The 20,159-nt window shown below is 39.1% G+C and overlaps 1 protein-coding gene across 7 annotated transcripts in view; it reads left to right on the forward strand.

Moving 5' to 3' along the window:
- RAD9B (RAD9 checkpoint clamp component B) overlaps positions 1 to 20,159 on the forward strand; it is a 32,448-nt gene that overhangs the window by 10,053 nt on the left and 2,236 nt on the right. For 5 of the 7 annotated variants that reach the window (XM_003994659.5, XM_006938460.4, XM_019814516.3 and 2 more), the window contains 7 exons: positions 1,081 to 1,180; positions 2,860 to 2,966; positions 9,306 to 9,412; positions 9,495 to 9,559; positions 10,111 to 10,233; positions 11,571 to 11,811; positions 19,392 to 20,097. In XM_003994659.5, coding sequence (XP_003994708.2) covers positions 1,081 to 1,180; positions 2,860 to 2,966; positions 9,306 to 9,412; positions 9,495 to 9,559; positions 10,111 to 10,233; positions 11,571 to 11,811; positions 19,392 to 19,520 — 872 coding nt within the window. In that variant the 3' untranslated portion in view covers positions 19,521 to 20,097. Of the gene's footprint in view, positions 1 to 1,080; positions 1,181 to 2,859; positions 2,967 to 9,305; positions 9,413 to 9,494; positions 9,560 to 10,110; positions 10,234 to 11,570; positions 11,812 to 14,954; positions 15,040 to 19,391; positions 20,098 to 20,159 lie in introns of those variants that run through there. The other 2 variants (XR_002147263.3, XM_045042260.1) reach the window with 2 other exon arrangements.

A 20,159-nucleotide genomic window follows, 5' to 3' on the forward strand; every position in this document is an offset into this window, starting at 1 on the left:
CCCTGTTAAAGTAGGAACTTTTCCTCAGCATGAGAATAAATGCAGCACAGTATAGACTTATGGAGGATGAGGGACCATGTGGTGAGAGGCCTCCGCTGGCCCCGCAGGCCCCTGCCATGCCTGTTGTCTACTGAGGCCCTAGACCTGAAAGTGAAGCCATCCAAAACGTCCAGCCACAGCTAAGCCAGCCTAAACCAGAAGGACTCAGTCGAATTGTGAGAAACAACAAATGTTTGTTATTTTGGTTTGTTATCCATAAAAAACTAACTAATGCAGCTTTGTACATAGTAGGTGGTCAGTAAATACTTAAGAAATTAATAAATGTTGCTGTTATTAATTTGGTACCAAAAAATCCCAGTTAGTTGAGAAACATTGTTTCTAGTGAGCCCTTTTGATTCTCACTGCAACATTATTATGCTGTAGAAAGTTACAGCCCACTTGGATTTTATTACATTGGCTCTGTATCCAAACTTAGATTCAAATTTTGACTATACATGTTAAAATAGCATAGCCTTGAAAAGTCAGTCTCTCTCAGCTACAGTTTCCTCTTCTGAGAGTAAGTGCTTACACCATAGGAATATTGTGAAGATCAGAGGTCATGTATGTAAAATGTGTACCACAGTTCCTGGCACCTGGGGTCATAGCCGTTACAGCTATACACTCTTCCTCTCTTCCTCCTCTCGGAAGAAAAGAATTCACAGACCAGATGTTCATGTCTGACTTCCGAGAGTCCCAGAAATCTGGAAATAATAGACGTGGATAAAAGGTAGTGAAAGGGAATTGTAAGTACGTGAACTGTAATGGGCAATCACTATCTTACACACAATTTAAGAATTAACCTGTATTTCAAAAGAACTTGGGAGCTCTACTGATACTGTCCAAGGACCCGGCATGTTGCATAATGTCCACTAGGGGGCGATAAACACATTTATGGAGGAACAGTGTTCCTTCAAGCTATGTAGGCACCTGCCTGATAGATAGTAAATGTTACTTTAATTTTGTTTGGCTGCGACACTTAGACTTTTTAAATAGTTTGTTTTGCACTTAAAATTATTAAAAGGTTTATTTATTCTTTTTAAGGTATTAGAAGAACTCATAATGTATGTTTTCAAGAAAGTCAGCCCTTGCAAGTTATTTTTGAAAAGAATATGTGTTCTAATACACTAGTGATTCAACCAAGGTAATGAATTCTCTGGTATTTATTTTTCTTTTTCTGAATATGGGCACATAGTAAGGAATTAAGCTTTGTAATCAGTTATATTTTTTTAAAAAGCTAATATTTAACTTGTAGAAATCACCTTACAAAGTGAAGAGGAAACCATGAAAAAGATAATAGTAGATGATATAACTGCTTAATGGTAGCAATGATGATTTAGTGGCAAGAAAGTTCTAAAAATATCCTATTACTGGATTTTTATATTAAGTGATACCAAGATAGAAATATATTACCTAATAATACTTTGCATTTATATATTGCCTTCTGAGTCTTTAAAATTTTTTTTAATGTTTATTTACTTTTGAAGCGGGGGAGGGGCAGAGAGAGACAGAGACACAGAATCTGAAGCAGGCTCCAGGCTCTGAGCTGTCAGCACAGCTCAACCCACAAACCATGACATCATGACCTGAGCCAAAGATGGACGCAACCGGCTGAGCCATCCAGGCGCCCCTGTTGTCATTTTTTAACGTCAAGTTATTTGGTATCTTATAAAACACCTCCCCCCAACACTGGAAAAGTTGCTAGATGAATTTGGTAGGTGTTCCTGACATTTTGGCATCAAGAAACACTGCTGAGCTAATGTCTAGCATCAGGTTAACATCAACATCACATAAATTCTAAGAATCTCATTTTTTATCTAACAACACCTCAATTTAAAAAGTATCCCAGAAGTTGTAATGCAATAATAAAAAGATAACATAATTAAGAGCTGGCAAAGGATTTGAATAGATATTTTGCCAAAGAAGATATACAAATGGCTGAAAAGCACATGAAAAGGTGCTCACCATCATTAGTAGTTAGGGAAATACAAATTAAAACTTTAAATCTGTGAATTGTACAGTATGTGAATTCTGTATCAATAAAGCTGTTTTTAAAAAGGGAGCCCCAGGATAAAAGGGCATTTGGGATGTCAAGACAACCTTGAAAGTATAGCTATAATGTAGGACAAATAACAACAAGAAAGAGAATATAGGCAGCAGGCTGTTTGTAAACCTCTACCCTCACCTGGGTCTCCAGCAGGTTCTATTTGAACAGCTCTGTTTTCTTATATCTCCCTTAGGCGTATGATTGCAGGCCATTAAAAATATATATTGATCATATAAAAACATAGAATTAAAAACATTTTCTTCCAGTGTCTGGTTTATCTTGCAGCTTTCACATGTCTTACTAAGAATATATTTTACTATTTTCTTGGCCTGTCAAATGAAGTTGCCATTTTAAATTTTTTTTTCAACATTTATTTATTTTTTTTGGGACAGAGAGAGACAGAGCATGAACGGGGGAGGGGCAGAGAGAGAGGGAGACACAGAATCGGAAACAGGCTCCAGGCTCTGAGTCATCAGCCCAGAGCCTGATGCAGGGCTCGAACTCACAGACCGCGAGATCGTGACCTGGCTGAAGTCAGACGCTTAACCGACTGCGCCACCCAGGCGCCCCTGAATTGCCATTTTAAAATACACTAAAAATATTGCAGCTCACATAGAAAAAAGAAAATACGTTTTTTTTTTTTTTTTGGTAAGTTTTTAAAAATCTATCCTGACTAACCTGTATATTTCCAGATTAAAGATTTGAGTCTTATTTAATAAGACTTTTTTTTCTGCTTGTTTTTCAAATAACGTAGTACTTTTCTTTACATTTTGTAGAGTGCTTGCTGAGGCAATTGTTCTTTTCACATCAAGTCAAGAAGAAGTTACTCTTGCTGTTACCCCACTCAGTGTTTGCCTTAAGAGTTCCAGTGACGAACCAGTGGGTAAGGACTACATCTGTCACGGCACTTGGATGGAATGTCACTTCCTGACTTTCTTGATTAGTGACCACAGTAAACATTAGTGGCATGACATTTATTCTTGTCTAAAAAGCAGTAAGATGTAGAAAGATCATTAAAATTTTTGAGAGATCCAGGAAATGGGACATAACCAATAATTAAAATATTTGGCTTTGAAATTCAGGTTGTTTTATTTTTATATTAATTAATTGATTGATTTTTTAAATTTATATCCAAGCTAGCATATAGTGCAACAATGATTTCAGGAGTAGATTCCTTAATGCCTCTTAACCCATTTAGCTTATCCCCCCTCTCACACCCCCTCTGGCAACTCTGTTTGTTTTCTATATTTGTCTTTTATGTTTTGTTCCCCTCCTTGTTTTTATATTATTTTTGCTTCCCTTCCCTTATGTTCATCTGTTTTGTATCTTAAATTCTTCATGTGAGTGAAATAATATGATATTTGTCTTTCCCTAATTTCGCTTAGCATAGTACCTTCTAGTTCCATCCACACAGTTTCAAATGACAAGATTCTTTTTGATTGCCGAGTAATACCCCATTGTATATATATACCACGTCTTCTTTATACATTCATCCATAGATGGACATTTGGGCTCTTTCCATACTTTGGCTATTGTTGATAGCGCTACTGTAAACATTGGGGTGCATGTGCACCTTCGAAACAGCACAACTGTATCCCTTGGATAAATACCTAGTAGTGCAACTGCTGAGTCGTAGGGTAGTTCTATTTTTATTTTTTTGAGGAACCTCCATACTGTTTTCCAGAGTGGCTGCACCAGTTTGCATTCCCACCAGCAGTGCAAAAGAGATCTTTTTCTCCGCATCCTCGCCAACATCTGTCGTTGCCTGAGTTGTTAATGTTAGCCATTCTGACAGCTGTGAGGTGGTATCTCATTGTGGTTTTGATTTGTATTTCCCTGATGATGAGTGATGTTGAGCATTTTTTCATGTGTCAGTTGGCCATCTGGATGTCTTCTTTGGAGAAGTGTCTATTCATGTCTTTTGCACATTTCTTCACTTATTATTTGTTTTTTTGGGTGTTGAGTTTGATAAGTTCTTTATAGATTTTGCATACTAACCCTTTATCTGATATGTCATTTGCAAATATCTTCTTCCATTCTGTCGGTTGACTTTTGGTTGTGCTGATTGTTTCCTTCGCTGTGCAGAAGCTTTTTATTTTGATGAAGTCCCAATATTTCATTTTTGCTTTGGTTTCCCTTGCTTCTGGAGACCGGTTGAGTAAGAAGTTGCTGTGGCCAAGGTCAAAGAGGTTTTTGCCTGCTTTCTCCTCTAGGATTTTGATTGTTTCCTGTCTTACATTTAGGTCTTTCATCCATGTTGAGTTTGTTTTTGGAAATTCAGGTGTTTTAAAATTAGGAGAATGGTGGGGTGCCTGGGTGGCTTAGTTGGTTAAGCATTCGACTTCAGCTCAGGTCATGATCTCATGGTTCATTAGTTAGACCCTTGCATCAGGCTCTGTGCTGCCAGCTCAGAGCCTGGAGCCTGGTTTGGATTCTGTGTCTCCCTCTCTCTCTGCCCCTTCCCCACAAGAGCATGGGCATGCATGTTCACTCTCTCTCTCTCAAAAATAAACATTAAAAAAGATTTAAAAATATACAATTAAGAGAATGGTTACTGAGAAAAGTATATCTTCAGTTAAGATTTTAAGATCTGTTTTTCATCTTTTTTTTAAAGGTTGTTTTGTTTTGTTTTGTTTTGTTTTTAGTAATTTCTACATCCACTGTGGGGCTCAAACTCACAACCCCAAGATCAAGAGTTGCATGCTTTTCCAAAAAGCCAACCAGGTGCCCCTGTTTTTCATCTTTTATCACCCTTTGTGTTTGGCACAAAAAAAAAAAAAAATTAAGAGGGAGCAATCCAATTGAGATTATCTTTGGTCACCTAAGAAGAAAAAGTAGCTCCAAATTAGAGATGTAAGATATTCCAGATGGCAAATACACACGGCAGAAAATGTGACTATGTCTTAAGTCAGCTCTTCCAAGAGTTACCTGGATTTAATGGAGAAACTAAGGCATGATTAAATTGGGAGTTTTGCTACCAAGAAAATTGACTAGGGTCTTTCAGACACAAGCTGTTTGAGACTCTTTAATTTTGGGTAATTGTGTGTGTGTGTGTGTGTGTGTGTGTGTGTGTGTGAGAGAGAGAGAGAGAGAGAGAGAGAGAGAGAGAGAAAGAGAGAGAGAGAGAGAGCAGTAAAGAATATGAAGGGAGGGAATTGTATTATTTGAAGTGAAAAACCAGTAGAACCAGGGATAAAATTGGATCAGATGACTTTTGTGGTATTTAGTTGGTGCCATGTTCTTTTCTAAACGGTTTCCAGTTGTGAATTCATGTAATGTTTGTAACAACTCTGTGATGTGGGTACTATTATGCCCATTTTTCCATGTGAAGAATATGAAGCACAGAGAAACTAAGTGACTTGCCTGGTGTCACACAGTTAGTAGTGCTGGAATATTATCTGAATGTAGGCTTCAAGGCACAGGCCCAATACTACTGTGTTATTATTGTTTCTCTGAAGTCTTATCTAGCATTGTTTTTTGACAGCCAGAAGTGCATGATTTGGAAAATATATGCTTATTCTAGTAAAAGGGTCTGTTTTATATTCCGTAGTGCCATCTCTGAATAAAGATGGCCATTGTGTCTCACCAGGAGACACTGTCCCTTGTGAGAAGCTTTCTAATGAGTAGTTATAGTTATGGTTGACTGGGGACTTATGGGCACAAGTAGCAATTGGAGACCCAATTATTCATTTTATTTTTTAAGTTTTTTTAAACATTCATTTATTTTTGAGAGACAGAGACAGAGTGCAAGTGGGGGAGGGACAGAGAGAGTGGGAGACACAGAATCTGAAGCAGGCTCCAGGCTCCGAGTTGTCAGCACAGAGCCTGATGCGGGGCTCGAACCCATGAACTGTGAGATCATGACCTGAGCCAAAGTTGGATGCTTGACTCCTGAGCCCCATCTGTTTATTATTGAACTTACTCTGTACTAGTACACTGGGAGTGACATGAGCCTTCTTGTTTGATAATAATGTATTTTTAGGGTAGTGTTTGATCCTTTTAAAAAGTATATACTGTTTATCCTTTGTTCTTACATAATTCGTGTCCATTGAAGAAAATAAAAAACACAAACACTAAAAAAAAAAAAAAAAAAGTCACCTGAAATCCCACTATCCAGAAGTAAGCAGTTTTAATAGTTTGGGACATCTCCTTGTATACTTTAGATTTAATGACAGAAGATTGGTTGAGTGAAAGTAATGAAATACTGTGAAGCTATTAAAAGTAATTCAATAAAAAAAGGGCAGAGGACCTAAATACCATTTTTCCAAAGAAGGCATACAGATGGCCACAGACATATGAAAAGATGCTCAACATCGCTCATCAGCAGGGAAATGCAAATCAAAACCACAATGAGGATGTGAGGGTGACCTGGCTGCAACATCTGTCACCCCATCCATTGCCAGGGTTGATTTGGCTAATCTGTCTGGCTAGGCAGGTGTCCCTTTCCTCCCTTACCGCTTGATGTGTGTCCCTCCAGAAGCTGTGTGCTCAGTTGAAGAGGATGACCTTCCCTAATAGAGGACTGTTCTTTGGTCAACGGTATACAAGTAGCTGCTCTCCCCTGCTACAACCTTCAAACAAGCTCTCACGGTCCTTTTGCAGGAGAACTTGGGTAGTCAAGCTTCCAAGACTTGAGACACATACAAATGAGGTGCTCCATGTGGTAGTCTGTCTTCCTTTAAAGAAAAAAAACCACAACACACAATGAGATAATCATCTTAAAGCTGTCAGAATGGCTAAAATAAAAAGCATAGAAATAATAAGTGTTGGCGAGGATGTTGAGAAAAAAGAACTCTTGTGCACTGATGGTGGGAATATAAATTGGTGCAGCCTCTGTGTAAAATAGTATAGAGTTTCCTGAAAAAATTAAAAATTGAAATACTAGGGGCATGTGGGTGGCTCAGTTGGTTAAGCGTCCGGCCCTTGATTTCAGCTCAGGTCATGGTCTCATGGTTTGTGAGATTGAGCCCTGTCTCGGGCTCTGTGCTTGGGATCTTCTCTCTACCTCTCTCTCTGCACCTTCGCTGTTTGTGCTTGCTGTCTCTCTCTCTCTCTCTCTTAAATAAACTTAAAAAAAAACCCAAATACAATATGATCCAATAATTCCACTATTGGGTATTTACCCAAAGGAAATGTAAACACTGACTTGAAAAGATATATGCACCCCTGTGTTCACTGTAGCATTATTTAGAACAGCCAAGATTCGGAAACAACCCAAGTCCATCCATAGACGAATGGATAAAGAAGATGTGGTATGTATATAATGTAATATTACTCAGCCATAAAAAAGAATGAAATTTTTCCATTTAAAACAACGTGGGTGTACCTAAAGGATATAATGCTAAATGCAATAAATCAATCAGAGAAGGACAAATACTATATGATTTCACTCATGTGGAATTTAAGAAACAAATGAACGAACAAAGAAGCGAAACAAACAAAAAGCATTCTCTTTTATTTTTTTTAATGTTTATTTATTTTTGAAGGAGAGAGAGAGACAGAGCATGAGCAGGGGTGGGCAGAGAGAGAGGGAGACACAGAAGCTGAAGCAGGCTCCAGGCAGAGCCCAATGTGGGGCTTGAACTCATGAGCTGTGATATCATGACCTGAGCCAAAGACTTAACTGACTGAGCCACCCAGGTGCCCCAGCATTCTCTCTCTTTTAAAAAAAAAAAAATTTTTTTTATGTTTATTTTTGAGAGACAGAGACAGAGCACAAGTGCGGGAGGGGCAGAGAGAGAATGAAACACAGAATCCCAAGCAGGCTCCAGGCTCTGAGCTCTGAGCTGTCAGCACGGAGCCCGATGTGGGGCTTGAACCCACAAACTGTGAGATCATGACCTGAACTGAAGTTGGACAATTAACCAACTGAGCCACCCAGGCGCCCCTTGCCCATTCTCGTAAGTATAGAGAACAAACCAGTGGTTGGCAGAGGGAAGGTAAGTAGGGGAATGGTTGATATAGATAAAGGGGATTAAGAATACACTTATATTGATGAATACTGAGGAATGTATAGAATTGTTGAATTATATATGTGAAACTAATATAACAGTGTATGTTAATTACACTTCAAGTAAGGTGTAAAAAGAAAATGGAAGAAAAGGTACTCGTGTGTGTGTGTATATATTTCTGAGCATTTATATCAAACACTTTGCAGTGAAAAACAAAATAATTTATTCTTGTCACTTATGTTTCTGTGGGTTTATGAGGCTCAGCTAGACAGTTCTCACTTGGGGGTCTTTCATGCAATTGTAGTTAGATAGCGGCTGGGTCTGTAATCATCTGAAGACATCCAAGATGTCTGGTAGTTGATCTTGGGAACACAGTTGGGCCGTTAACCAGAGTGACTGCATAGATATGGCCTCTCCATTAACTTGGATTTCATATAGCATGAACTCAGCATGGTGGCTGAATTCCAAGAGTGAGTGTTATAGGATAGAGGAAGTGGATAGAGAATAGAGGAAGTAGAAGTTGCCAGTCTCTTCAGAAACCAGCACCAGGTCATTTCACCTATAACGCCATATCCTATTGGTCGCAGTAGTCAGAGAGCCCTCCTACCCAAATTCAGGAGAGGGGGACATAGACATAGACCCCATCTCTCAATGAAGGGATGTCAAAGGACTTGTGGCTATTTTTAATCTACCACTTACAGTTGTATTTTCATATTAAAATTTAACAAATGGGGTGCCTGGGTGGCTCAGTGGGTTAAGCATCCGACTCTTTTTTTTTTATTTTTTATTTAAAAAAAAATTTTTTTTTCAACGTTTATTTATTTTTGGGACAGAGAGAGACAGAGCATGAACGGGGGAGGGGCAGAGAGAGAGGGAGACACAGAATCGGAAACAGGCTCCAGGCTCCGAGCCATCAGCCCAGAGCCTGACGCGGGGCTCGAACTCACAGACCGCGAGATCGTTACCTGGCTGAAGTCGGACGCTTAACCGACTGCGCCACCCAGGTGCCCCTAAGCATCTGATTCTTGATTTCAGCTCAGGTCATGATCTCACAGTTTGTGAGATCGAGCCCCACATTGGGCTCTGTGCTGACAGTGTGGAACCAGCTTGGGATTCTCTCTCTCCATCTCTCTGTGTCTCCATGCTCACACATGCTCGCTCTCTCTCTCTCTCTCTCTCTCTCTCTCTCAAAAAAAAAAAATTTTTTTTTAAAATTTCATAAGTACCTCTGGAACTAATTTTATTCTTTATTTTCCTATAATATCGAACAGATTTGACCAGTTCTGTGTACAGTGAGATGTTTGTTGGCCCAGATGAGTTTGACTTCTTTCAAATTGGAGTTGATAGTGAAATAACATTTTGCTTCAAAGAATTGAAGGTAAACAAAAATTTGTGTCAAAATTTCACTGGTAATTTTTAAATAAAGATTTTCAACTATTTTTCTTCTTATTTTCTTTCAGGGAATACTGACGTTTTCAGAAGCTACACATGCTCCTATAGCCATTCATTTTGATTTTCCTGGGAAGTAAGTCCTTGGGAAGTTTTCTGAGTTTTTTTTTTTAATTGTTGTTATATATCAATAATAAAACCCTTTGGATCACTTTGCAGTTAATTCACACCTCAGGAATTGCTTACTTTATCAGCAACACTTATCAAACTAGAATTTTGAAGGATGCCATAACAGGGCATTTTTTAATTGGTAATTGAGAAAGATATATTCTGCAGAGTGAAAACACTTATGAATTTGACATGGTGCCAAATAAATTGCCTAATTAGAAAATTATACATGGCTTAAATAAGTCTAATCTCTATGAAGCTATGATATTTTCTATGGTATTGCAGAACTAAAATTTCAAATGAGATTAGGTTAGGATAGATGTGTTTTATGAAATTAGATCTGATGATGTCTAAGGTTCCTTTCAGCCCTTAGGACTGCATTAACTTTGTGAAAAGACAAAAAGGACTTCTACTTCTATGATCTCCTTTTACTCTTGAATTAAGTGTCATTTTTTAATGTTTTCCCAGTGTCCATCAGAAAATGTGTATGATGTTTGCTCTGACTTTGCCTTTTTCTAGACCTATGGCTTTAAGTATTGATGATATGTTATTGGAAGCTAACTTTATTTTGGCTACATTAGCTGATGAGCCAAGTAGAGCATCTTCTCCGCAGTCACTGTGTCTTTCCCAAAAACAAAAAAGGTAAGGCCAATGTTTCAACGTCTTTATTGTTTGGGAAAAAGCCATTGCAATCTTATTCTGAAATAATTCATTGGCATTCATTTAGGAAACAGTCGAGGAACAAAACATTAGATCAGATTGACTGAATCAGGAAGAGCTATGGTAGGACCTAACTAGCATTGAGATATCCTCAGTCATGTGTTAGAAATTTGCTTTTTCTGTTCTGATCAGAATTTAATAGTTTTGGTTTATCTTTGTTACTACCCAAAACTCATTTCCATTTTTGGTAGTCATTTTTTAGGAGGGATATGGTGTTAAGCTTCACCGGACAGTTTTTATTCACTGCCTAGAACTCTCTTTCTCAGACAAGGAGACAGCCATTGTTTTTCTTTCCTTTTTTTGTCTCTTAGTAACTTTTTTTTTTTTTTTTGGTGCAGGGTTCTTCACTGTAAAAGTAGCTTAAAGGTACTATGGGAAATTTGGAAAATACAGAAAAGTAGAAAGAAGATAATCAAAATTGCACTACCTAGAGATAGCCACTGCTAACATTTGCTTCACCTTTTTTTTCTCTTATTTTGCATATACTTGCGTTTTAAAATAAGATCAGGATCATATAGCATATGTAGTTTTGTATCTTGTTTTTCCCCCACAGAATATATTGTGAATATGTTCCAGTATCACTGATTATGATTCGGAAACATGGTTTTTCTTTAAGATTTTATTTTTTTTATTTTTATTTTTTTCAACGTTTATTTATTTTTGGGACAGAGAGAGACAGAGCATGAACGGGGGAGGAGCAGAGAGAGAGGGAGACACAGAATCGGAAACAGGCTCCAGGCTCTGAGCCATCAGCCCAGAGCCCGACGCGGGGCTCGAACTCACGGACCGCGAGATCGTGACCTGGCCGAAGTCGGATGCTTAGGCGCCCCTAAGATTTTATTTCTAAGTAATTTCTGCATACAACATGGGGCCCAAACTCACAACCGTGAGATCAAGAGTCACATGCTCTACAGACTGAGTTGGCCAGGTGGCCCTGGAAACATGACTTTTATTGACTGTATAAAATATTATCATACAGATGTTTAGTATTTGACTTTTTTTCTAACTTTTGGTCCTGTTACTACATCACAGGTTTGTCTCATGCACACTGGGTTGCTTTACTGAAGAATTTGAATCTGTAGGGAGAATTTCTAAATAATCATATATGTAAATTTTAACTTTCAACAACTAGTTCTGTGTTGTTTCAATATATTCTCTAAACCAGTGTTATCACTGTCATCCCATATTGCTTCATCAGTTATATGAAAATATATATTTCCAGGCAAACAGTTCATTCATTTAACCTCTTAATACCTCAGGTCAGAGCCGCTGAGTTCAAATTCAGAGGCTGGTAAAAATGTAACCAGCAAGGCCCCAGAATGTATCCTGAGAAAAGTAGCACCTAAAAGGCTTTATCCGAAGGAGACTCTCACAGATGTCTCTGCACTGGAAAACTGTGGCAGCCCCATAATGAAAAGAGCGAATGGAGACAGGAGTGAAGTGTCGGAAAGCAGCGTCAGCGACACGGAGGAGGTGCCGGGGCCTCCGTATCTGAGGAAGGTAAAGGGAAAGCGTTGAGACGCGACCGACCCGACCGTGTCTCAGTCAGGAATTCTCATCATCTGTCTCCTTTTGCAGTCTCCTTGCCCAAGCTCACCCCAATATCCTGAATTTAGTTCATCCTTACTTTTTGATAGGGCAGAGGTGAAACCAATCTGAGATGGTGCAAAGACTGACTTATATAGGCTGTCCGTACAAAAGAGTTAAAAATTGCTCATTGAGTAACAAAGTATATTCAAGTAGAGATTTGGGTCACTTGTTTAAAAGAATAAATTATGATTTCTTACAAGATACTTATCTGTGAGTACAAATACTTTGCTAAAGTCATATAATTTCTTTTCTAAAATAAGTGTCCTCATTTTAGTTTTCAAATTTGGCTGGGAAACCCTTTACTCATTGTAGTACAAATACAAATTTCATCCCAACAAACATCATAAATTTTTTCATAGTGGAGTCCCAGCTAATAACATTTGTATTGCCAACATTTTACTAGGTGGATAATAAGCTTTATGGAGTGCTGTTGTGTTAAACCTTATTATATCTATTGAGCTGAAGATAAATAGGATTTATTAGAAAACTGAAGTATCTGAAATACCAGTCCCAATTTAACATGTTTACATTAATGTTTTATTCAAGCTTCTTTTACTGGAAATATGAGTTTCTTAGAATTAGAAAATTGAAGGGAGAAAGAATATTTGTAAAAGTCGCTATCTTTTATGCTGTATAAAAGATTTTTAGAATAGTAAAATTGGGTTGTAAACTCCATTTATTATTCAGTTTGATGCTATGAGTGTTTATTTTTTTCTTTAAAAAATTAAAAAAAATTTTAACATTTATTTATTTTTGAGAGACAGAACTTGAGCGGGGGAGGGGCACAGAGAGAGGGAGACACAGAGTCTGAAGCAGGCTCCAGGCTGTCAGCACAGAGCCCAACATGGGGCTTAAACCTACTGACCTTGAGATCATGACCTGAGCCGAAGTTGGACGCTTAACCAACTGAGCCACCCAGGCACCCCTCTTTAAAAATTTTTAATGTTTATTTTATTTTTGAGAGAGGGAGAAAAAGAGAGAGAGAGCGTGAGCATGGGAGGGGCAGAGAGAGAGGGAAACACAAGATCCGAAGCAAGCTCCGAGTTCTGAGCTGTCAGCACAGAGCCCAATGCGGGGCTCGAACTCACAGACTGCGAGATCATGACCTGAGCTGAAGTCGGAGCTCAACCCACTGAGCCACCTAGATGCCCCTATAAGTGTTTACTGAATACCTGTTACATTCCTAGCAGTTCACAGTTTTCTCTTCTGTATTCCTAGCTTGGCCATAAGGTGAAAACAGAAATTTGTCCTTTGATTATACGAAAGTGTTTTCCCCCTCCTTTTTTTTTTTTTTTTAAATTTTTTTTTTTCAATGTTTATTTATTTTTGGGACAGAGAGAGACAGAGCATGAACGGGGGAGGGGCAGAGAGAGAGGGAGACACAGAATCGGAAGCAGGCTCCAGGCTCTGAGCCATCCGCCCAGAGCCTGACGCGGGGCTCGAACTCCCAGAACGCGAGATCGTGACCTGGCTGAAGTCGGACGCTTAATCGACTGAGCCACCCAGGCGCCCCAGCCCCCTCCTTTTTTTGGTCACATGTTATGTGCTTACTTTTTCACAGATAACAACACAAAAACATTTTCTGACTGCTTCACCTCCCTGAAATTCACTAAGATTGCCCGTTTCCTCCGTAGAGAAAGTGACATGTATAAAGAACTGTAAGCTCCATGAGCACCATTACAGGTACTCTTCTTCAAATTTCCCATCATGTCACTTAAATTCTAAAAAGGAAATTCTATTTTTAAAGGGAATTATTTGCCTTAATGTGGCAAATTCCTGCAAAACTGAAATTCCAATATGGTTAAGTATTTATCCCCATACCATCTTCCTCCCAAACTACTGCGAGCCTTCCAGTTGGCCTCCATGCCTCCATTCCCCTGCACTCTGGTTCTCCTCAAAGTATTTTAGAAGATTTTGTGCAAACCTTCTAGCTGAGGATGGAGTACAGGGGTTCAGAGTGCTGGCTCCAGATTTAGAGTTCCTGGGTTCACATCCCTGCTTGCCACTTACTAGCTGTGTGACTAGGACAAGTTACTCCTCTTTGTCTTAGTTTTTTTTTTTTTTTTTATCAGTAAAATGGAGATAATAATAATACTACCCATTAATTAGAACTGTGGAAACTAATTGAACCAATATATGGAGCTGGCATATGGTCGGCGCTCATTAAATGTTATTTTTACACGTCACTCTCCTGTCTTCAAAACTCTTGGATCATTCCTTTTCTCCCATGAGATTACACCTAAACTCCTCGGAATGGCATTCGGGAACCATCCCTAAGATATTTCCTATGCTCTTCACTGGGCCTCCTCCTTCCCTCCCTCTTGCCCCATTACAGAACACACTCCACACCGGGAATGGCAGATAGGTTTCCTCTCTAGTAACACCACCTGTCAGTCATTTGGTTGGGCAAGCTGAGAATGACTAAAGTTGTATCTCTAGTTGATTAGCAGTTATCTGCCATGCACACTAGAGGGCCATCACCTGTGAACCAGACTAAAATTGTAGCCATTATGGTGCTAGTGACATTCTTACGATAATATGGCCCATCCTGTTTGTTTCGTTTATTTTTAACTTTTCATTTTAAAATAATTTCACTTCTAAAAGGTTGCAAAATTAGTACAAAGAATACCCATGCATTAGTACAAAGAATTAGTACCCTTCTCGCAGACTCTCCAAATGCTAACATTTATGTGTAACAGTACAATTATCAGTTCATCAGAGAAAAATCAGAAAGTACAAATCAGAGATTTTCAGAGATAATCACTATGAACACTTTTATTATTACTCTACCTGTTAAGACTTTTTCTGTGCATATGTACACACTCATACTTGTACACATGCACATCAATTTTTTTTAAATTTTGAAATAAATTCAGACTCACAGAATTTAGTATATAATTCCCACATACCATTTACCCAGATTCCCTAAATGTTAACAGTCTCCTTTAGTCTGGAACATTTTCTAAATCTTGTTTTGCCTTTCTTTACCTTGACACTTCACTAGAATATCCCTGATTTTGAATTTTCCTGATTTCTTCATGGTTAAATTTCAGCTGTGTATTTTTAGTAAGAATACAACAGAATGACGCTGTGTTCTTCTACATCATATCTGGAGGCACATGATGGAGACTTGCCTTGGTAATCCTAATTTTTATCATATAATTAAGGTGTTATCTGCCAGATCTCTCCACTGTAAAGGTACTTTTTTCTGTTAGTAATTGAAGGTGTCGTGGTGGAAGATATTTTGAAACTACATGAATATCCTGTTTCTCATCATACTTTTTGCCTACTAATTTTAGCATCCATTGATGCTTTTTTTTGTCTAAAATAGTTATTACTGTGATGCTTGACAAATGGTAATTTTTTGGTGGGTAATTTTTCTACTATCTGATGAAATTGCACTTTAATAACTTTCCTTCCCCTCATCTGTTATTCAGTTATTTAGATCACAAAATACTCTTGGATATTAATATTACTTTCTGGGTAATGATCCATAACTATCATTTATTTTGTTGCTTGAACTCTCCATATTTGGCCACTGGGAGACTATCTCTTTGGCATGTCTCCAGCATTTTTTGAGCACTTACTTACTTTTGGGAAATTTAAAGTGTGCTAGGCTTAACTTGTATTTCTCTGACTCCAACCCAAATGGAATCAGCCATTTCTCCCAGAGTCCTGGTTCCTTTGATTGGGGATGGTAGACAAAAACAACTTGTGGGTAGTAGGTTTTGTGCTCCTTTGTACTTGGGTTTCCTTGCTTCTAGGGCCTCTCAGCAGACAGAACTAGGAAACATATGCATTTATTGACACATACACACATACTGATCGATTTTTGTATCTATTTGTGTACATACATACATATGTACACGAAAACCCATGCATTCATAATGATACCTCCAGTTCCAGTCCAACACCACCACCCCCTTTTCTTTATAACTCCTGTCTGACAATGAGAAACTTGGCTGTTACTATCCACAACATGTTTACTTATTGTTCAATCCAAGCACGTAGTTTCAGAATTGCTAACCCATACCCCTGGAAAAATGAATCTGCTAACAGAGGTATAATATTTGTGAACATTTTTGTGTCTTTAGCTATAAAGTATATATTCAAAAGACCGTTTTTCAAAGTTACTTAGGGTAGTTTCTTCCTTCACTCATATTTCAGTATGGTTATATTAATCATCATATGGATACCTTTGCTTGTCTTCCATTCTGGTTCTCCCCAAATCCTTGTTGATTTGGTCTTTGAGTGCTGACCCGTGAACAGCACTAGAAGTCAGAACTATGCAAGCGTCTCTGCAGAGACAAAGAAGGGATCATCACTCCCTTCTTTGTACCCTTTGTAGAGAATACATCTCATTAGTTTTTCATTGATCATTTGTGTTAGTTTTGCACAAATGAGCAGATGCATGTATTTTATTTCTTCTCCTTTCTTATACTATACATGCTGTTTTCCGCTTGGCTTTTTGCACCTACTAGTATGTACTGCAAATCACTCCCTGTCACTTTCTATGTCCCCCACCCCCAACAGTTGTGTAGTATTTCACCTGTGATGTACCATTATTAATTCAACCATTCTCTTATATGTGGGCATTTAGATAATCCCCCCTTATATTTTGCAGTTACAAAGCTGCAGTGAATAACTTTCACACATGTATTTTCATATTGTCGAAAGTGTATCTTCAAGGCAAATTCCTAAAAGTGTGTTGTTTTTTCTGCTTAAATATTTATTTATTTTGAGAGAGAGAGACAGCACGGAAGCAGGTGTGGGGCAGAGAGAGGGAAAAAGAGAGAACCCAAGTAGGCTCTGCACTGTAAGCGTGGAGTCTGTTGTGGGGTTCAAACTCACGAACCATGAGATCATGACCTGAGCTGAAATCAAGAGTCGGATGCTTAACCAGCTGAGTCACCCAGGTGCTCGAGTTTCATAAATTCTTTACATATTTTGGATACTACCCCTGTACTGGATAGGTCATTTGCAAACCACTTCCCCATTCTGTAGGTTGCCTTTTAGTTTTGTTGATTGTTTCCTGCACTGTGCAGCAGCTTTTTATTTTGATGTAGTCCCAATAGTTTATTTTTGCTTTTGTTTCCCTTGCCTCAGGAGACATATCTATAAAGAAGTTGCTACTGCCTGTGTCAAAGAAGTTACTGCTTGTGTTTTCTTCTAGGATTTTTGTGATTTCAGGTCTCCCATTTAGATCTTTAATCCATTTTGAATTTATTTTTGTGTATGGTCCAGTTTTGTGTAAATGGTCCAGTTTTCCCAACTCCATTTGTTGAAGAGACATTCTTTGTCCCATTGGATATTCTTTCATCGAAGATTAATTGGCCATGTAATTGTGGGTTTATTTCTGGATTTTCTATTCTCTTCCATTGATCTATGTGTCTGGTTTTGTGCCAGTACCGTACTGTTTTGATTACTACAGCTTTGTAATTTAACTTGAAGTCCGGAATTGTGATGCCTCCAGCTTTGCTTTTCTTTCAAGATTGCTTTGGCTACTTAGGGTCTTTTGTGGTTCCATACAAACTTTAGGATTGTGTGTTCTATTTTTGTAAAAATGCTGTTTTGGTAGGAATTGCACTAAATGAGTAGATTGCTTTGGGTAGTATAGACGTTTTAACAATATTTATTCTTCCAATCCATGAGCGTGGAATGCCTTTCCATTTCTTTGTGTCCTCTGCAATCTCTCAGTAGTGCTTTGCAGTTTTCAGAGTACATACACATCTTTCACCTCTTTGGTTAGGCTTATTTCTAGGTAGCTTATTATTTTGGGTGCAGTTTTACTGAGGCAAATTATTTATTTTTTTTAATTATTTTTATTTATGTTCTGAGAGAGAGGGAGGAAGAGAGGGTGTGTGTGTGCATGAGAGCCTCGGAGGGGCAGAAGAAGGAGAGAATCTTAAGCAGGCTCCATGTCTTTTTTTTTTTTTTTTTAATGTTTGTTTATTTTTGAGAGAGAGAGAGTATGCGAGTGTGGGGTAGGGGCAGAGAGAGAGGGACAGAGAATCCTAAGCAGGCTCTGCACTGTCAGCACAGAGCCCAACATGGGACTTGATCTCACACACCGTGAGCTCATAACCTGAGCTGAAACCAAGAGTCGGATGTTTAGCTGACTGAACCACCAAGGTGCCCCTAAAGCAGTGGTTCTTAACCTGGGCGGTTATGCTCCCCAGAAGACACTGAGCGATGTCTAGGGGCTTTTTGGATGTTGCAGTTTGGTGGGGGGCGGGGAATGCTACTGGCATCTAGTGAATAGAGGCCATGGGTGCCGCTCAACATCCCCTGCTGCACAGCACAGTCCCCACAATGAAAAACCCTCAGCCCCAAAATGTCTGTAGTGCTGGCTGCGAAACCCTAATTCAAAGGGCGAGCCAGCTGAAAATTCTAAAGGCAACCAGGAGAGTGTGGCAGGGGGAAGGTATGAGAAGAGTCAGTGAGTATCAAATGGGATGAAGACCCCAAATGGTCATTGATAAGGATGTGGTGATTTGGGGTGACCACAAGAACAGTTTGTGAAGTGATGGGGTCAGCAGCTTTTTCAGATAGGATTGAGGAATAGGAGAATGAGAAAATGGAGACAGTAAATGCAGATAACTCTACAGCAGAGGTCAGGCAACGGTTGGAAGTGGGGAATGGGATAAGGCTATTTTATATTTTAAAGATGAGAGGGGCGCTTGGGTGGCTCCATAGGTTAGGTGCCTGACTTCAACTCAGGTCATGGTCTCACGGTTGGTGAGTTGGAGCCTGGCATCAGGCTCTCTGCTGTCAGTGCAGAGCCCGCTTCAGATCCTCTGCCTCCCTCTCTCTGCCCCTCCCATCTGCTCTGTCTCTCAAAAATAAATAAATATTAAGAAAAAAAGAGATAAGTGACATTTGATTACAATGGTGATATTCCTATTCAAGAGAGGAGAGGCCTGGGAGGCAGAGACAGGGAGGGAAGGATTGGCCTTAGCTGGGAGTGGTAGCCTCTGCTGAAGCAGGAGGAAAGGGAAGATGAATTAGTCAAGTAGCCTGCAGAAGGTCCCTTTGTCTCCCACTGCCTTGGTGTGAGTTTTAATGGCTCAGGCAGGGGGCACCTAGGTGGCTCAGTCAGTTAAGTGTCCCACTCTTGGTTTCAGCTCAGGTCTCATGGTTCGTGAATTTGAGCCCCACACTGGGCTCTGTGCTGACAGAGCTCTACACTCCCTCTCTCTCTGCCCCTCCACTCTGTCTCTCAAAATAAATAAACTTAAAAAAAAATTTTTTTTTAATGGCTTAGAAGAGTCAGAAGCACATCACTTATCCCAAACTGTGCCTTGAAGTCAGGGAAAGGTTTTGTTTTAGGATGTGCTGGACCAGTCATGAAGGTTTGGGGTGTTCCATGAACCATCACCGTTAATGTTCGGGGACCGTATTGGCCAGGTTTCTGAGAAGGGGCTGGTACCTGGGGCATCTAACGAGCACTTTCACTTGAATAAACAGTGGAGTAACTTCTTTCCCTCCAGTTTTCTTGCATGTTCTTTGGAGCAGTTTCTTCTGACCAGCAAGAACGCTTCAACCACCCTTTTGACAGTCTGGCAACAGCAAGTGACAGTGAAGAGGACATGAATGATGGCAGTTTTTCCACATTCTAACACTTAATGATGGCTGAATTGGCCCTCAGCCCATTTGCTAGCTCACTTGCAACCTCAGACACGTTTTCACATTTAGTCAATAAAGATATTGTCTTGGCCTTCCTCGAAATGGGGGATGGGTTTCTGCTTTTCTCAACATCATCATCTGGTATAACAGCCATATCTAGAAATAGCTGCTTGTTAAGTGGACATATTTACTTTAAATCTGTTATGCTACTTGGGAGGCAGAAGAGTTTTCCCGTACAGGGAAAAAGCCCATTCGAGTTCTCCAATTCAGTGCACGTTCACACTAGAGCTTTTAGCATTTTCTTTGCCAGTTTTTAAAGGTATTTAGACTTTCTTCAGCAGCTCTTTGGAATGCGTCAATATGGCCTGTGGTCTTGTGACTAGTAGGTAGCTTTTGTATTTGATTGCAAACATTTGAGTTTGGGTGCTTTCAGACAGTTAAAAGTTATGCAATCTTTTCTCGTGTAATGCATGACTTTTTTTGTTCATTGCTTTTTATACTTTAAGATTTTAAGTAAAACAATCTCTGGAAGGAAAAAGTCTGGAATAAAAATAATAGCTACCCCCCTCACTTTGGAGTTTTTTTAGGTATTGTAAAATTTTATTTTGTAGCCTTAAATTGTTCTGATTTTC

Source organism: Felis catus, chromosome D3 (genome assembly GCF_018350175.1).
Source record: "Felis catus isolate Fca126 chromosome D3, F.catus_Fca126_mat1.0, whole genome shotgun sequence".
NCBI classification, from domain to species: domain Eukaryota; kingdom Metazoa; phylum Chordata; class Mammalia; order Carnivora; family Felidae; genus Felis; species Felis catus.